The sequence below is a fragment of the Aureococcus anophagefferens genome (assembly GCF_000186865.1).
Source record: "Aureococcus anophagefferens unplaced genomic scaffold AURANscaffold_218, whole genome shotgun sequence".
NCBI lineage: Eukaryota > Pelagophyceae > Pelagomonadales > Pelagomonadaceae > Aureococcus > Aureococcus anophagefferens.
In genome coordinates this window covers 6,175-8,940 of record NW_008705756.1, presented here as the reverse complement: position 1 = coordinate 8,940, position 2,766 = coordinate 6,175, and the positions used below count along the sequence as shown (strand labels likewise).

At 66.9% G+C, this 2,766-nt stretch overlaps 1 protein-coding gene across 1 annotated transcript; it reads left to right on the top strand.

The window, feature by feature from the left end:
* Window positions 1-2,030: 2,030 nt before the first annotated feature.
* AURANDRAFT_34878 (hypothetical protein) lies at window positions 2,031-2,426 on the top strand (the record flags this gene model as incomplete). The annotated part of the gene is made up of 1 exon (XM_009044266.1): window positions 2,031-2,426. A coding segment is annotated over one exon (396 nt), but the record flags the coding sequence as incomplete, so codon positions are not given.
* Window positions 2,427-2,766: the final 340 nt, after the last annotated feature.

Genomic DNA, 2,766 nt, shown 5'->3' with positions numbered 1-2,766 from the left:
CCCGAGAGCGTGCGCCCGCTCTGGTCGACGAGCGTCCCGGAGATGAACAGCGGGAGGTCGATGCCCGTGTGCTCGAGGAACTCGTTCACCGCGAAGCACGCCGCCTTGGCGTTGAGCGTGTCGAAGATCGTCTCGATGATGAAGATGTCGCAGCCGCCGTCCGCGAGGCCGACGCACTGCTCGTAGTACGCCTCGACGAGCTCGTCGAAGTCGCAGTTCCGCGTCGTCGGGTCGTTGACGTCCGGCGAGATCGACGCCGTCCGGTTCGTCGGGCCGATGGCGCCGCACACGAACCGCGGCTTCGTCGGGTCCATCGCCGTCACCTCGTCGCACGCCTCGCGCGCGAGGCGCGCGCTGTCGTAGTTGAGCTCGTAGACGAGGTCCTCCATCTTGTAGTCCGCCTGGGCGATCGTCGTCGACGAGAACGTGTTCGTCCCGATGAGCTGCGACCCGCCCTCGACGAGGTACTTCTTGTAGATGTCGCGGATGATGTGCGGCTGCGTGATCGACAGGAGATCGTTGTTGCCCTTGATGAGCATGTCGTAGTCCTTGAAGCGCTCCGCGCGGAAGTCCGGCTCGTCGAGCTTGTGCTTCTGGATCATCGTGCCCATCGCGCCGTCGTACATGGTGATGCGCGTCTGGAACAGCTCCGTGATGTACGACCGCACGCTGTCGCGGCCGCGCACGAAGTACGGGAAGCCCTCGGGGTGCGTGTCCTTGGGCTGGGCCCAGCTCGTCCGCAGGTCGTCGAACTGCGACACCGCCAGGCTCGGCCGCTTCTCGCGCGCCTTGAGGATCAGCGGGTGGTCGAGGCCGTCGTACGAGTACGGGTTCGGCACGTGGTCGCGCGAGACCTTGGTCATGGGCAGCGGCGGCTCCGTCTGGGGCTTCGATTCATAGTTCTTCTCCCAGTCAAACACGACGCGCTCCACGCGCTTCACCATGGCTTCAAATTGCGCGGGCGCGGCGCCGGCTGTTTATCGCTGCGGCCGAAAGCTCCAGGCGAACCGTGTCCAAGTGGTTCGCTCGGCGCCCTCGACGCGCAGTGCGGCACCGACGGGGTGCTTTTGCGTGCGCTGCGGCGGACCGGGGTGCTGCCACGCTACTCGCGACAAGACCAAGCTCCTGCAGCAAAGCGGAGGCGCGATCGTCACGTCGAGCTGGTGCGTCCTTCTCCAGCTTGACTGAGAGAGTAGCTCGCCAGTGGACGGATACCTTAACTAGGCGCGCCGCTGTGCGGTGCGCTGCGGTCTCTCCGCTGCGAGGCGTCTCGAGTCGACCGGCAGGGCGGATCAGGTCCGACCGACTTCCCGGCTCCGGCTTGCATCAGAACTACAGGAGCCGCTCCTAATAGAGGTACGCTTCAAGCGCTGCGCGGGTATGCGGGTTAAATACAGGTAGGCACCTTCGCGGACACAGGGCTCTCGCTCTGGCGTGTGGCACTGGCAGAGGAACCAGTCCGTGGAGCAGCCGCCACACCCGAGGCAAACGTAGGGCCCGCTCAAGCAGTGGTCCGAGTCGTCCAAGTCCTGGTCGGCGTGCAAGCCGTACGGTCCTCCGACAGGGCTCCGCTGCGGCACTAGGAAGATCCAGGGTCGATTTGGCACAGCAGAGTGGGCTGCACACCAGAAAAAAACCAAGGGCAAACCCGGGACATGGCCGTGTCGTGGCTACCGACGGCGGACATCGAGCGACCCACGGGCAGCGTAGCTGATCGCACAACCTGAAGATGGATGCGCCTCTAAGGCGCAAAGCCCGACTAGATCGCGTAGCGTCGAGCGCGCCGCGCGCGACGAGGCCCCCTAGCCGCGCGCCGTCCTCCCCGCCTGGCCGGGACCGATCCCGACCGGCGCGCGCGCACGCCGGGAAGGCGCCGCCAGGCCGATGCTGATGTTAGAATCCACTCAATCGACGACTCGCTGTCGTCTGGGTGGACCGCCGAGCCTCGCGTCGACCAGCGCCTGCGCGCGTCGCCGGCGAGCGCATAGGAGCCCGCGCCGCCGAGCCTCCGGCGAAAGCGCAGCACGACCATGGCGTCCGCGGCGGGCTACGTCGGCGGCCTCCTGCGCCTCGTGCTCACGGGCTTCGCGTGCCACAACGCCTACGACATCCGCATGAGTGCCATCCGGACCTACGGCCTCGTCATCCACGAGTTCGACCCCTGGTTCAACATGCGCGCGACGCAGTACCTCGCGGACAACGGCCCGAAGGCCTTCTTCACGTGGTTCGACTACCGGAGCTGGTACCCGCTCGGCCGGCCCGTGGGCACGACGATCTACCCGGGCATGCAGCTCGCGTCCGTGGCCATCTGGCGCGTGCTCAACGAACTCATCGGCTACGAGATGTCGCTCAACGACGTCTGCGTCTACGTGCCCGTCTGGTTCGGCGTCGCGGCGACGCTGCTCCTCGGCGCGCTGACGTACGAGTGCTCGCGATCGGCGAACGCGGCCGTCGCGTCCATGCTCGTCATGGCCGTCATCCCGGCCCACCTCATGCGCTCCGTCGGCGGCGGCTACGACAACGAGTCCGTGGCCATGACGGCCATGTGCCTCGTGTTCCTGCTGTGGGTCCGGTCGCTGCGGAACGACGCGTCGTGGGCTCTGGGCGCGGCCGCGGGCGTCGCCTACGTGAACATGGCGGCGTCCTGGGGCGGCTATGTATTTGTCGGCAACATGGTCGCCGTCCACGCCTTCGCCCTCGTGCTCCTCGGCCGCTTCGGCGACCGCCTGCACCGGGCCTACTCGCTCTTCTACGTCGTCGGCACCT